The 13945-nt window shown below is 40.6% G+C and overlaps 2 protein-coding genes across 3 annotated transcripts in view; both read left to right on the forward strand.

Annotated features, from left to right (window-relative positions):
* The first annotated feature begins 543 nt into the window (after window positions 1–543).
* necap2 (NECAP endocytosis associated 2) lies at window positions 544–9400 on the forward strand. Of its 2 annotated transcripts, none has more exons than XM_080845854.1 (8): window positions 544–654; window positions 2236–2336; window positions 2471–2575; window positions 4552–4633; window positions 4745–4853; window positions 5364–5526; window positions 5941–6061; window positions 8166–9400. In XM_080845854.1, exons 1-8 carry the CDS (start codon window positions 560–562, stop codon window positions 8209–8211), a joined length of 822 nt encoding a protein of 273 aa, XP_080701980.1. In that variant the 5' UTR covers window positions 544–559; the 3' UTR covers window positions 8212–9400. The 2 variants fall into 2 exon arrangements, with proteins under 2 accessions (XP_080701980.1, XP_080701981.1); XM_080845855.1 differs by having other exon boundaries at window positions 5370–5526.
* Window positions 9401–12166: 2766 nt separating this feature from the next.
* Window positions 12167–13945, forward strand: part of crocc (ciliary rootlet coiled-coil, rootletin) — a gene marked incomplete at its 5' end in the record, with an annotated part of 43394 nt that continues 41615 nt past the window's right edge. Inside the window, 3 exons of the mRNA XM_080846818.1 lie at window positions 12167–12220; window positions 13101–13227; window positions 13354–13496. Of these exons, the coding sequence (XP_080702944.1) occupies window positions 12167–12220; window positions 13101–13227; window positions 13354–13496 (324 nt within the window). The remainder of the gene's footprint in view (window positions 12221–13100; window positions 13228–13353; window positions 13497–13945) is intronic.

Below are 13945 nucleotides of genomic sequence, written 5' to 3' on the forward strand. Positions count from 1 at the left end.
TTCCCATCCTGTCAGACCAGTCTGGTAATGGGCAATCAACCATGAAATAGTTACTGATCTAGGTTACTGCTGTATTTATCAACTGTATTGTTTGTTCCACCCATGTTGACTTTATCAAAGGAGACTGCCAGCACCAATGTGCATATAAAAGCCATCACAATAAGACAGATAATATGGTAAGGTCTGTGACAGCGATCCATACATTTTTTAGGATGGCCTGGGATGAAGATGGCCAAGGTTAATAATTCTCCCACCTTTTGTGTCATCAATCCCACACCCAGTCATCCACTTTCAACTACTGACTAAACAAGACGGAATGGTTGTGGTTGGTGTTGAATAAGGACTAGAATAGAATGTTTACATTTTTGTATGTGTTATTGCATGGGTGGCATGCCGTGCAAGGTTTGGGTATTGCTGCAGTATAGAGCAACAATTCCCAGCAACGAATCATCCCTTCCATTGGTGGCGCTACACATTAGTTGATCGTGGTGTTGCTCTGCAGGGGGGAAACGTTCCTGGTCATTTGCACTTCGAAAGTTTTTTGGACGAATGAAGCAAGATGGCCGAGGACAGCACTTACGAATCAATACTTTGTGTGAAACCAGAGGTTCATGTTTACAAAATTCCACCTCGAGCAACAAATCGCGGCTACAGGTGAGTTTGTGTGCAAGTCAATCCCTTAGTTCGAAACTGTCTGGACGTGTTTTATTTATTGCAAGATAGCGCCTGTCTCGGGGTAGGAGGTTCCAGGAAGGCTAGTCGAGTTTCAGGGTTAATGTTGAGTGATCTGCAGTCTATTTCTCTAATAATAACAAATTGTCGTTTTATGCGCTCTGCAGGAATAATATTCAATCGATGACTAAAGTTTAACAATTATTTAGCTGTCCAGCCTAAGTAATGCAAAGTTAGTTTTCAGAAACTTTGCTCCGTAGCTAAGTAAGTTAACGATGACGTTTTTCGTTGGTGTGTGTGAGGTTGTGTACTTTTCAAAGGAATTTGCCTCTTTGGCACCAATATATACGTTAAGTTATGTTAGCTAGGTAGGTATCTATTAACGCGACTGGTATGAAACCAGATAATGTAAATAATGTACATTTACTGAACAGCAACCACAGGCACGAGACTCGACCATCTACGGTGGCCGAGACTAGGAGGTGCAAAACAGCGCAATACTTGTTTGGTATGCCAACAGGGAAGGCTAGCCTAATTGGATGTGTATAACTTAAAACATTTCCATTAAAAAAAGTTATCGTTCATATGACAAGTTTATTACTTACAGTATATAAGTAGGTATGCCAGCTCTATGAAGGCATTTTACTGTTAAGGCAGGTGGTCCCTTTGTTGGGGAGTAGTGAAATACATGTAATTAAACTGCTTTCTGGTATTTTAACTACATTCATATTTGAAGTGATTAGTGCCATTTTGTGTAGGTCTCTACTGAAACTACAAACTGTTTTGGGCAATAAAAAGAAAGGATTGACTTCAAAATGTTGTTTTACCATTGCCTCTTTACTATAATTGACCAGTCCGCCCACTTTTTCTTTTATCCTGACTTTTGGGAAGGCATGTCCAAGCAAAGCATTCATCAGGCAGCCACCACCACACGCCTGATCTCTGTGTAGTGCATGTGCAAAAAGGCAGGTTTTGCTCAGAGCTCACACAGTTACATCAGATAGACCTTACGAATCTCAGCTTGAGAAAGAATCACAATCGCCATACTTAAATAAATACATGACACTGACTAGCACCACCAATAAAACCTATGTTTTACCTAGCTAACTGACTAATCCTGCTGGTTACAATACCCCCCACCAGGACTCTAGTGGAAGGCAGGTGTCTGACTGATGGACATTGTATACAAAACCAAAGCTAACATTCCTTGCACTTTTCCATGAATGGTGTGGTATTATTAGAATGTTTTGGTTTATGTATGACCTGTGAACAAGTAGGCACTTTTTGCGGTAATTCTTTCCCCAAAATTAGTTTGAACTATTTCTTCTAAGTAGCTTTAGAAGTTTAACCAAACTAAGTTTCACCCTAGGGTAGCTTTGCTAGTGTGAAGTTACTGGTAGCTTGCAAAGCCTTGCTTTCAGGTGCTAAATATCACTAATCAGATACCTTCACCACTCTTTTTGATTTAAGGTTTTTTTTACATGCTTAGTGTAATTACTAGGTTCTTGTATGCTTGACATGTTTTCGGCTTGGTGTTCATCTGTGAATGCCTGTGTTTTTTAGAGCAGCAGATTGGAAACTGGATGAGCCGTCATGGAGTGGCAGGATGAAAATCATAGCAATGGGGAAGAATGCCTTCATTAAGCTTGAGGACAAGAACTCTGGTAAAAGGTCGCCTTAGATGACATATGCTTAAATTCATTGGTTAAATTAGTGGGAGGGTGCTGTTTATGGTTGTGGATCACAAATTATTACAGAGACCCATGATTGAGTAAATCTGTTTCTCTGCTTCTAACAGGAGAGCTGTTTGCACAGGCCCCAGTAGAGACGTATCCAGGCAGTGTAGTGGAGGCGGTCACCGACTCTAGTAGATATTTTGTTGTCCGGATAGAGGATGGAAATGGTAAGATCAGAGTTGTAACACCCACCAACGTAATAACTTCCCACCAACGTAATAACCCTGCCAACGTAATAAAAAAGTGTGCATTTTAGACGTAATAGCCCGGCCAACGTAATCATTTCCTGCTAACGTAATAATTCTTGCCTCCTGCCAACGTAATACACAGCTTCCTGCCAACGTAATAAGTATTACATTGGCAGGAAATTATTACGTTGGTGGGAAGTGTAACACCCACCAACGTAATAACTTCCCACCAACGTAATAACCCTGCCAGCGTAATAAAAAAGGGTGCATTTTAGACGTAATAGCCCGGCCAACGTAATAATTTCCTGCCAACGTAATAATTCTTGCCTCCTGCCAACGTACTACATAGCTTCCTGCCAACGTAATAAGTATTACATCGGCAGGAAATTATTACGTTGGTGGGAAGTGTAACACCCACCAATGTAATAACTTCCCACCAACGTAATAACCCTGCCAACATAATAAAAACGTGTGCATTTCAGATGTAATAGCTTGACCAAGCTTGAGAAGTCTTACATTTTGTTACATTTTGTCCCACCAATGTAATACATTTGATCATTTGCTTAATAGATTCCACTGGGCAGTAAGCTCTTATTTGTATTGAAGACTTTGTTCCCAATGACATTCTCATCTCTTGTCTGACACATTTAACTATACAGTTTTGAACAATAATACAAAGAAATAGTTATGGCAACAAAGTTAACTTAGATGGCAACAAAGTCTACATGCAAATGCAACCCTAATTCAGGGCCCTGTTTCTCGACAGGTTAGTTGCTAACTAAGTTAGCAACTTACTTGGTTGCAATGCAATTTCCCATTGGCAACTTACTAAGTTGCTACTTAGTTAGCAACTAACCTGTCGAGAAACAGGGCCCAGTTAATGAATAAAAGTATTTTGATTCGTTTGTGCGTCGTTTGTGCACGATTGTGCAGGCAAAATGAGCGTTTGTGCACAAACCGTCTTTAAGATATTTAACTTTTAGGACTTAACATAAATAAAATGACAAAACCAAACAAAGTGACATACAAATGGTTTGTGCACAAACATTAATTTTACCCACACACACATGCACAAACAATTCCAAGCATTTTTGAGTCATTTGGATGTTGACGGGGTGCTGCGTCACCTACTTCCAAAAAATTAAAAGTTAAATTATACAAAAACGGTTTGTGCACAAACGTTAATTTTGCCTGCACAAACGAAGCACAAACGATTCCAACCATTTTTGAGTTATTTGGATATTGAGGGGGTGCTGAGTAGCCTATGGTCAATTAAGGTCACAAAGTTAAATAGGCTATCTTAAAGACGGTTTGTGCACAAACGCTCATTTTGCCTGCACAATCGAAGGCCTACCAGAAAACAGTGGAAAAGAGGCATATATCTGTACGGTTAAATGTGTCAGATAAGAGATGAGAATCCTGACATGTCTTTGCCCCTTCAATACAAATAAAAACTTACTACCCAGTGGAATCTATTAAACAAATGATCAAATGTATTACATTGGTGGGACAAAATGTAACAAAATATAAGACTTCTCAAGCTTGGCCGGACCATAACATCTGAAATGCACACTTTTTTTTATAACGTCGGCAGGATTTTTACGTTGGTGGGAAGTTATTACGTTGGTGGGTGTTACACTTCCCACCAACGTAATAATTTCCTGCCAACGTAATAAGTATTACGCTGGCAGGAAGCTGTGTATTACGCTGGCAGGAGGCAAGAATTATTACGTTGGCAGGAAATCATTACGTTGGCCGGGCTATTACGTCTGAAATGCACACTTTTTTATTACGTTGGCAGGGTTATTACGTTGGTGGGAAGTTATTACGTTGGTGGGTGTTACACAGAGTTCATGATTTTCTCAACAGTCACAATATCTAATGCATTACTCTTTATGCATTACTGCTGAGTTACATTAACTACAGCGTTTAACTTGTGTGCAATGGTGCTGCAGGTCGTCATGCATTTATAGGCCTTGGGTTTGCCGATCGTGGGGATTCTTTCGACTTCAATGTAGCACTGCAGGACCATTTTAAGTGAGTTATATCTCCTCCACAGTAAACATGAATGGATGTATACATTTTGTATTGTTTTGTGTATTATAAATATTGTGAATTTTCATATTTTCTGTTTCCTCTGTACACCAGGTGGGTGAAACAGGAATCAGATCTTGCTAAAGAAGAGGCTAATCCAACTCCAGTTCCCAAACTGGACTTGGGGTTCAAGGAAGGACAGACCATCAAAATCAGCATTGGGGTATGAATAGGATACTGTTGATTATTACACAAGTCTTGGGGTACCCTAAAAAAAGAAAGAACTCTAACACAGTGTTTCAGACAGAGGGTGAATAGAGATGTACAGTATGAGAAAAATAATGTGTTTGGAATCACCCCCTCCCCCCAGATCCCAGTAAAACAACACAATGTGCTTGATGAAGAAATAACATAGAAAGAAAAAAAACTATGGTCATTAAATTAAAGTCTACATCCAATCCCAACATAGCCGAAGGACTGCAAATGAATTAAGCCAATTACCAATTCACCAATTCACTAGAGGTCACCTAACCATCCACTCAAACAGAAACAAACTTTTCTAGCAGTTAACCACGTTTCAGCTGTGTTACTTTCCTGGCGTGCGGTCCACTACTGCTAGTAGTTAATGAGGGTATTCAAGCAAGCTTGTCATCAGTTTGTAATATTTGTATATTTATTGGCTATTATTATACATAAAAATCTGGCCCAAAGCTTGTAATTCACTCTGTCTAAGTCACAGAACGTAAAGAAGAAGGATGGAATGCCACAAGGTGGTGCCAAGGCACGTCCAATGGGCAGTGGTCTCCTCCTCCCGCCGCCACCTGGTGTGAAGGCTGGAGGCTTTCCCTCCCCTCCAGCAGTACAGCAGCCTGTCCCAGCAGAACAGCCCCTCGCAGGTAATTCAGCACCCCGCAGAACTTAAGAGAACTGATGACCTCTGAGCAGCTGAACAAGAATAACTAAGGAGTTACAAGAGTAGATTGATTAGGTTATGTTCAATTTCAACACATGTACTCCTAGACTTCCACTCCGCATTTGTGCTTAGGAGAAAGCCTCTGGGCATTTTTAGGACATTTCAATTAGAAAGTAGAGCTGCTCAAATGCTTGTTTTGATTTGAGATGACGAGTCTACAATACTGTGTATATCAATTAGTCTTGAGCCTCAACATGCATTTCTGTCTTCAATTGAGGTCTTGAGTAAAACCAAATGAATAAACCTGGAATGGCCAGAGGTTTCATTAGCCTTGAATAATGCCACATTGACAGTATAATCTGTTTGTCTAATATATGTGAACTCTCATCTCACTCAGCAACCCTTTTGGATTTTGGAGATTTTGGAGCTCCAGCGGGTCCAGCAGCAGCAGGTCCAGCCGCAGCACCAGCTCAGCCCGCTCAGGACCTATGGGGAGACTTCACCGCTGCTGGCTCCGGGTAGGTCAAACCTCCAAGCCGAGGTGATGCTGGGGCCTGCTCCTAATCCAGGGGTCTCAAAGTCTCGGCCCACAAGACAGTTTTGTGCGACCCCTTCATATTTTCATTCATAATGAGATTCTCTCATATCTGTTTGGGCTTTTTTTATTATTACATTAGCTTCCTAAAAATACTTAACTGATGTTAGCTTTGGGACTGCAGTTGACTACAGGTTAAAGCAGTTATAGTTGCTCTGGGTCGGCCAACCAAAATAATCAAAAGAGCTTACCGTTTTCAGGCAACTTATAGAGCTACTTAAACACCTAAGTCTAAAGTGCCATTACAACACCAATTGCACTGCCCGCCTTTAAGAGGACCACCTGGCAAGTGGCCAAGAGGTAATTGTAGTTTGAGACCACTGTCCTAAACACTCAAAATCTCAATACTTCTTTGAATCAGCAGTAAAGGCTGTTGCAAAGTTGTGATCCTTAGATGTGGAAATGATAACCAACAGCTTCCTCTAAAGCTGTTTGCTTATTGTGAATTGATCATCTTCAAATTCACAAATTAATGGCAGACAATTCACAAATAAATGTAATATGACCACACTGTGTTACATCTGCGTAGTGTCCAGTTGCGAGTACTACACCATAACAGACATCTGCATACAACTGATTACACAAAGAAGAATGTGTGTTTCAGTGTAGTCTGGTAGCTGCCCACCAAGTGAGAATAGAACTTGTTTACTTGTATATCTTGTTAAACTCCGTGTCATACGTGATTGAACATTCTTGAACTCAAATATTTGAAAGAATGGCCAATCATGGGACCTGAAATCTCAAGCAGGTTGCTTTCCCGAAGTAGAGCAGTTGCAGAGGGCACTCTTAACCACTGGGTAACCATTGGACTAACCCAGCAAAATCGGTTGCTGTTGGAACCAAGGCGCTGGGTAATTAGGACTAACCCAATGCTGGGTCAACTTAGTCCATCTAAATGGGTGAACATTGCTCTTTTAACCAAGCAGCTGGATACATTGGACCACTAATGCTAGGTTAACTGAATCCAACCAAGTTACTTCAAACCAAATGCATATCATGTTAAAACACAATACTTTGAACAAACTAAGAATTTTCCAGGTATGTTGAAAGTCACACCTGGTTTTGAAAAGCAAGTGTTTTTTTCCAACATGAGGGGAACTTCCATTTCCAATCGTTTTTGGTGTTACTAGACCACCTGTCAAACAAACACAAAAGAGATGGCTAGAGAAGCTCTTGTACCATGTCCATCTTTGGGAATCTCAGCGATTGAGTTTGACTAGCATTGACACTTTGAAAATAGGCTTTACATCAGGATAACACAATATGGTGTTAATGTTACCTCTTTTCAAGGCTAAGCAGTATCAAACATTAACGTTAGCAAACTGCAATAGTATCAATCCTCATTCAATCATTCCACAAAGGACTGGATTAAAAAACTTTATTTCACTCCAAAATCGGCCTGTTTTCCAGTGCATGCTGATTACTGATGGACAGAATGGATGAAAGACTATTGGATCTTCTTATAAACTTGTTACATTGCTTTACTTCGATTATTTAATTATTTATTCGATTATTTAATTATTGAATTATAAGTCACCCAGCGGCTGTAAGGTACCAGACGTTTGGGCATCACACTGACTCTATACTTTGTGCAATCAGTGTCCATTATGTGCACACACTACTTAGATGTAAGGCAATGTGGTCACATTCAGTCATACCCTTGAGTTTTAGTTCATGTGATTGGCTGAAATTGTAGGAGATTATCTTAGAGATATTTATGGGCGTCAGAGAATGTCCTGGAAAAATGCATTTGTGAATCAAGCTGCGTCAGTAAAGTTTCAGAAATCCACAAATAAATGCAGGGATGCTCACAAATAGTGAGTGGTTTCATTTGTCTGTAAAAAGATGTAACAGCGTTTACATTTGTGAATGTCTTGACATTTATGTGTGAATCAAGAAATACATTTGTGAATAATGTGAATTTAATTAATTTTTTAAACTATTCTAACTCCATACTGCAGAGCATGTTCTTCCTGTCCTTGTAGAAAACTGAACTTGATAAGCTCTTCTCTGTTTTTCCTCTACAGTGGCTCCTCTCCGATGTCCACCAAATCGGAATGGGTGCAGTTTTAGCAGCTGGACTGACAGACACTCAACGTTTTTGTTTTTTAGAGAAATAGTTTTTAAACTCTTTGCATTCCCCAAATCGAGGGAGTTACTGGGGGGGATAGAAACGGGCACACAATCACACTAAGCTCAGATGAACAGTGAGTGTATGTGTGTATATATGACCCTCACACATACCACCTACAATATTTGACCTTCTCTCCTTTTCTACAAGAAGTCCTATTTTTTTACAGAAGGTTTCCTATGCAACCAATCACCAGGTGACTCCACTAGACATGTCACTTTTCATAGCTATGTTTGGTATAAAATAGTGCACTCTTCTTAATATCTCCTTTTGGTAAACTGTACAGGTGGAATAGCTGTGACATTTCTGAATCTCACCTCAGTGCCGCTGTGGTAACAATCCCTATGTGGTTCTCCTCTCAGTCTCCCTAATGAGGTGAAAATGGGTGCATTCCATGTAATAATGTTGTGCCTTTTCCCTATATGTTTAAGACCCTTCCCTTATTCTGAACTATTTGTGTTTTCTTTGCCTTTTCTTTGCCTATGTCGGTTTTTGTTTTGCTTACCTGTAATTGCTTTGCTCTATTACCTTGTCTGCAGTTTAATTGCTACTACCGTGACTGCAGTATCTTTTGTCTTCGTTGCCCTGCAGGTAAAAGCTTTGTATTGTTAGTTTTCTGAAATCTTTTGGATTGGGAGTGTATGTGTACGTGTGAAGGATTGCATATTGTGTGGGCCATCACTGTCATCTGACCAGATGGCAGTTTTAATTAGTGACTCCCACTGTACTGGACGAGACCGTCTCCACCGTGCACCCACTGAGCCACTGGCTATAATTTTGTATTGTGCGTGTGTGTGTGTGTAAATGTGTGTGTTGGCTTTTGTGGCTAGTACCCCACTGACTTGTGAAGAAAGCACAATGATTGTTGCGTAAGGCACGTCTAAGTGTGTGTGTGTGTGTGTGTGTGTGTGTGTGTGCTTGTGTCTGTACTTGTTAACATGTTCCCCATTTCTCTGCTTAATCTCTGTTATTCCTTGTACCTAATTCTGGTGCCTTTAATTTGAAGGGTGTAGCCTACTTATTAGGGCGAATGCTTTAAATGTATTTTACACACTTGTTGAAAGTGCCTTCTACACAAACTATTAAGTCCTGTATAAATGTAAAGTCACAATATATTGTAAATATTAAACATTTCCCTCTCGTCCCTTACATGTATTGCTCTTTAATTTACCACCCTATCAAATGTTTAATTCACTTACGCTGCAACTCTACCCATAAGAGAGTCCATATAGGTTTTGTGATGTTATTGTCAGCACTTTAAGCCCTTTAAATTGCCATTGTTCTATTGTTTTATCACGCGTTTACATGAACTAGTTGCATGCTTTATGTTATTGATTGGTCATATTTACACATCACTGTAGTAACCAGCCGTAAAATAGGACGTCTTGGGAACAAAAGATTACTGTAAGCGGGGGGTAGGTTATCTCCATGGTAGGCTATATGACACATTTGTCTGCTGGGTTCTGACCCGTGAAACACATGACTGGTTTTATCGAGTGAGGAGAGGACCAAATGATCATGAACAGCTCACATGTGAGTAGCATGTTTGATGCTGAAGAGAATAAAACATTACTATTCGTCATTTCATCTTCTTGTTCAGGAGTGTAACAACAGTTGAGATTTATGAGACCAAGACAATTATTTTGAGGTTGAACTCATGAGCTGTTGCCTACTTGTTCGACAAGCATGCTTTTAAAGTGTTTCCTAGTTCTGTAATCGCCTATTACTAGCCTACTGACGGAAGGGTTACGTTTCGAAGCTGGCGACTCACATCTTGCCTTATGTAGTCCCTCCCCGGAAAAGCTTCGCTGTAGCAAATCAGCATGTATAGACAACGATATATTCTTTCGACTCAATTCATTTTAAAATATTCCAATGGGCGGTAATCTACATTGTGGAATCAACATCAGCTATGTCTTAACTTGATGCTCAAGCTGTCATTGTATGAGGTAAGAATTAGAATGGGCTTCGTATCATCTAAAAGCAGATGCATGCATATTTGGCGGAATATGATTGTTTTGGCCATGCAGCAATCCCTAAAAGAAGAAGTGGCCTATATACGAGAGGAAGCATCAAAGCTATTGCAAATATCCCGTATTAAATGAGTGGCCTTTTGTTCATTAAGTGATAATCTTGTAGTCGGTCACCATCAAATCTGCTGCACGAAGGGTGACATCTGAAGCGACTTTCACTAAGTTGCTCAAATTGACTAAGTGTCGCCAGTTCAGTTTTGAATCACTGTTGCCACCGACTGGGATTCTGTAAGGCACATTATATCCATGAGCAGATGCAGTAGCACTGTACCTGTGGATTAATGTGTTCTTTAAGCAAATAATCAGTTTGCTTGGCCTCAAAGTTCCCATCAAATTTCGCGCGTTAAAGCTAATTTGCTTTGTGAGAGTATACCTATACTAGACTGTGATTGCACACAGCAGCGAATTGTCTTAACGCGAAGTTGTTAGAAGTTGAAATCATGAATTGGTGTAGCATATAACGTCATTGAAATTGTTTCTGGCGTTTCAGTTTCATCCACTTTTGGAGCATCAGATTTGTTTCTCCTTTTTGGCGTTGGTGGTGCAATACTCGGAGAGGCAAACGGGGGCGCTGGGAAGCAAAAACAATGTGCCACAGTTTGAACACATTTCTTCCAGTTCGAATAATAAGACGGAAACTTACAGTGCAGTGTCTTTAAAGCAGAGAAATTATAACCCATTGGGCCTATGTGGTGCAAGGTGGAAATGTCACGTTAACTGTAGGCCAACTAAAAAACTTCACCCAGGTATCTTTTTCAGATGATTACAACTGTTTACTTAGGCCTACTTTATACTATTGACAACTATTGACAACAGCATAATGAATCGGTAGTCTTAGCAAAAGGGTGCTATAAACTCCACTTTTCCACCCTTAGAGAAACCTGGAGTCTGGACTTGACAGTGGGAGAAAAATACCCTGTCCTTTTGTTGATATGTCTGTTTCTATGGTGACAGGCACTGAAGTGATTTCATCAGACCCTTGTAGAGGGCACCCACCCATCCCTACCATATCCCACGTGAAGACATTACGACAGCTTGCTCTTTGATTAAAATATTTATAAAACTATAGAGTTACTAGACAAAAAATGCACACTACTGGTATAGTGAAAGCATGTCCATGGGGAGCTAATGTGTGTCTCCTACTCAATGAGAACTTTTTTTGCTTTATATAGAATAATGAATAGGCTACTTAAGTTATCTAGCCTCATAGACCCATGCTTTGTATACGGTCTCTCTTTACTTGAAGTTAAGTACTGGAACTAGACTAATGTGATGCAGTGAATACATTAATTAAATAGTTTATTCATGCTACTCGAGTTGTATTAATCCCATTCTTGAGTTGTGTTCTAACAATGTTGTTACCTTACCTATGCAGTTATTCTAACTTTAGAGGGTTTTTTAAAATTAAGGATAGATGCACTAAAGACGTTGTTATCTACCGGGAAAGAGAATGTGGCGCACGTTACAGCGACGTGGGAAGGGGGTGGAGGGTGAAAATCTCCTAATCCTTCTGTCCTCAATCTCTCTTCGCCACTTTCTGTCACAACCGAAGACGACTGGATGGACACCCGCCATAGGAGCTGAGGTCCCTGGAGTTTTATGGCCTGTAGTGGAATTTTTTTTTAGTTGTTGTGTGGGTTTCATATTTTTCACATGTAAAGTAGGCTTAGGCGACACTATAATTAGCTAGATTTTCCCTGTGATTGAATGGGACAGGCTAAATACAACACAGCGAATGGTTAATCCTATTTTAATGCAAAGCCAGTTTGGAGACTTTTTCATTTAAACTTGTCCTCCCTGGCGTAAGGGAAGTTTGGCTGTTCTGATTTTTGCACGTCTGCATGAGAAGATATCGCTTTACTCAATGAGCGATTCTGAGAATATTGACGCAGAGTCCAAGCTGGAAGCGGTCATACAGGTGATGGTGTATTGCATGATTTATTTTTTTCATAGCACTTAAAAGCGTTAGTGTCACCGATCCTGGAGTCAATTTAATTCCTTTCCACTTGGCTAACTGTGGTCTTCCATTGTTTTTTTTAACTTTGTATTAGTTGCTAGTGTGTGTCGGTGCGTCAGTGTTGCTTGTGATGCTTGTGATTAGCTGCGTAGTGCTAAATATATACAAGACTGCGGCTGATACAAGCTACTGCTGTGAGGCCACCTGTTCTTACTGCTTCGACCAGGTCTTTTGAACTGGAAATGGGACAGCCCAGGGAGCATCGGTGCATTGGTGTTGTAAACAAATAATTAACAAAAGAGACAAACTATTGATTAATAAGCCCTTTGACAACAATAGAAAGGTATGAAAGAAAGTGTTTCATTACATGACATAGAAGTGCAGTGTGGGGGGCAAATAGATCTCTCATCTCATTTTAGCATCGCTGTAGTACATCGTCAGCATCAGTTCATACCAATGCAGCCTTGAAATGCAACCATTGTATGTTCCAATTAGCTGTCATGGTTGTAAGAATGTTGAACGACAAAATATATTAATGAAACCCATGTCTCCTAAAGACAGTGTTTGAAACCACATACAGACTGGGCAGATACAGCTGAAATTTAGTTAATGTCTCATTCCCCTTTCTCAAAGACTGAATTCATCAAGTTGCATGAATATTTATCTCCTTCATGGTGATATATCTTTTTTGCTTGATGAAGAGGACGTCCAGTTCTCTCTGTGTTGCTTTAGTGTTATTAAGTATACCATTTCTACATACTCGTTTATTGGATAGTAGGTATAGTATAGTATAGTATGTATCTTAGGCTTGTGTTTTATAGGCCTGTGTTTGCCTCCCTAGAGGTTGGAAGAGAGCGTTCTCTCTGAGGAGAAGCGTCTGACCCTGCAGGGCCTCTCCCCGGATGCACCGCCTGCCTGTCTGCCTGTGCGTGTGCGAGAAATTGTCACCAAGAACCTGAGTGGCAGCTGTGAGTATTCTCAGATGTGCTGTGCTAGCTATGACACTCCAATTTGTAAGACATCCCTTTCACTTACACTTACACCTGTGCCTTTGTCCCTCCCCTCCCATGCCCTGCACACACTCCTACCCGCAGCAGGAGCCATGTCCTCACTCATGTCCCTTCAGGAGGAGAACCGGGTCCTCCAAGGGGAGTTAGGAAGACTGGAGGACCTCCTGGCCCACAGCAGAGCTGACCGCGATGAGCTAGCCATCAAATACAGCGCCATCAGTGAGAGGGTGAGCAGACACAAAAAGGATGAAATGGAGGATAAGGAATGATTATGGCTGTATTATAGCCAAGGATGATGTTTTTTCATCCCTGAGTATTATGTTTTGTTCAGTCCAGACAGCACTGTCATGTTTTTTGGTGCATTGTTTTGTATTGATTTGTGTTTATGTAAAAAGAAGGAATTTTGGTTTTGGGCGGCTGGTGGATGGAAGAGATGTGTTAATATTGAACTAATCATCAGCATACAAATGCAGTTCCTCCCTTTTCTGTTTCCTTACGTTCTTTGTCAGTCTCTTGTAGATAGTTTGACCCGTTGCCTTGGTAACGTGGAGGGGAATGAAGTGAAGTGGCTTGTTGCCATAGCATTTGTCACCCCTGGTGATGGTAAACAGCACTGGTAGAGGGGGTTTGGGCAAATTAGGGTGGGGTGAGACCACAATTGCGGACACCTGTACTG

This window comes from Sprattus sprattus (assembly GCF_963457725.1).
Source record: "Sprattus sprattus genome assembly, chromosome: 10".
NCBI classification, from domain to species: Eukaryota; Metazoa; Chordata; class Actinopteri; order Clupeiformes; family Clupeidae; genus Sprattus; species Sprattus sprattus.